The 629-nt window shown below is 68.4% G+C and overlaps 1 protein-coding gene across 1 annotated transcript in view; it reads left to right on the top strand.

Moving 5' to 3' along the window:
* LOC138176462 (dihydroxyacetone phosphate acyltransferase-like) overlaps window positions 1–629 on the top strand; it is a 45,802-nt gene that overhangs the window by 243 nt on the left and 44,930 nt on the right. The window contains 1 exon segment of the mRNA XM_069107252.1: window positions 2–109. Within this exon segment, the coding sequence (XP_068963353.1) occupies window positions 2–109 (108 nt within the window).

Below are 629 nucleotides of genomic sequence, written 5' to 3'. Positions count from 1 at the left end.
CTCGGAGGGCGGCAGCGGGATCATGGCAGCGGCTCGGTCATCCGAATGCTTCGTCGCCGTCGCTTCCACCTCTACCTCCACGGTCGCCGCCCCTGCACCCCTTTATTCGGTAGGCTCTGGGGCCAAGGCGGAGAGTGGGACCAGCCAAGAAGTCGAGCTCTCGCCCAGCCGCTGGGCTCTGCCGCCCTGCCCCAGCCAGGCGAGGGGTGCGGAACGGGTCGGAGTCGAGGTGCGGGGGGAGGGCACCTGGTTTCCTAGGCGACAGAGCTGGGGGTGGTGGTGGTGGTCTTGTCCTCCGACCCTCCACTCCCACGGACCAACCCCGGGGTCTCTGTTTCTGCTCGTCCTCCCACTCCTTGCTTACCACTCTCCCCGATTTGAGGGCGTGGGGAAGGGAGTGACCCCGAAGCAGAGAAAGCACTTTCTCCAACCCCTCGGTGGGCGAGGCTGACTTACATTCCTTTGAACTGGGCGGCTTGGCTTCGGGGCCGGCGACGAGAGAGGGCAGTAGTGTGGGAACACCCCCCCCCCCCCCCCCCCCCCCCCCGCAGAGCGTCGTGTAGGGAAAGAGTGAAGGGGGGCAGCCCCCCCCCACGCCCGCACCACCGCAGAGCGCCCACCAGGCGCCC

Source organism: Petaurus breviceps, unplaced genomic scaffold (genome assembly GCF_028583685.1).
Source record: "Petaurus breviceps papuanus isolate PSGF00001 unplaced genomic scaffold, PetGlider_PUasm1.0 89488, whole genome shotgun sequence".
Lineage (NCBI taxonomy): Eukaryota > Metazoa > Chordata > Mammalia > Diprotodontia > Petauridae > Petaurus > Petaurus breviceps.
This window is presented reverse-complemented; position numbering and strand designations above follow the sequence as displayed.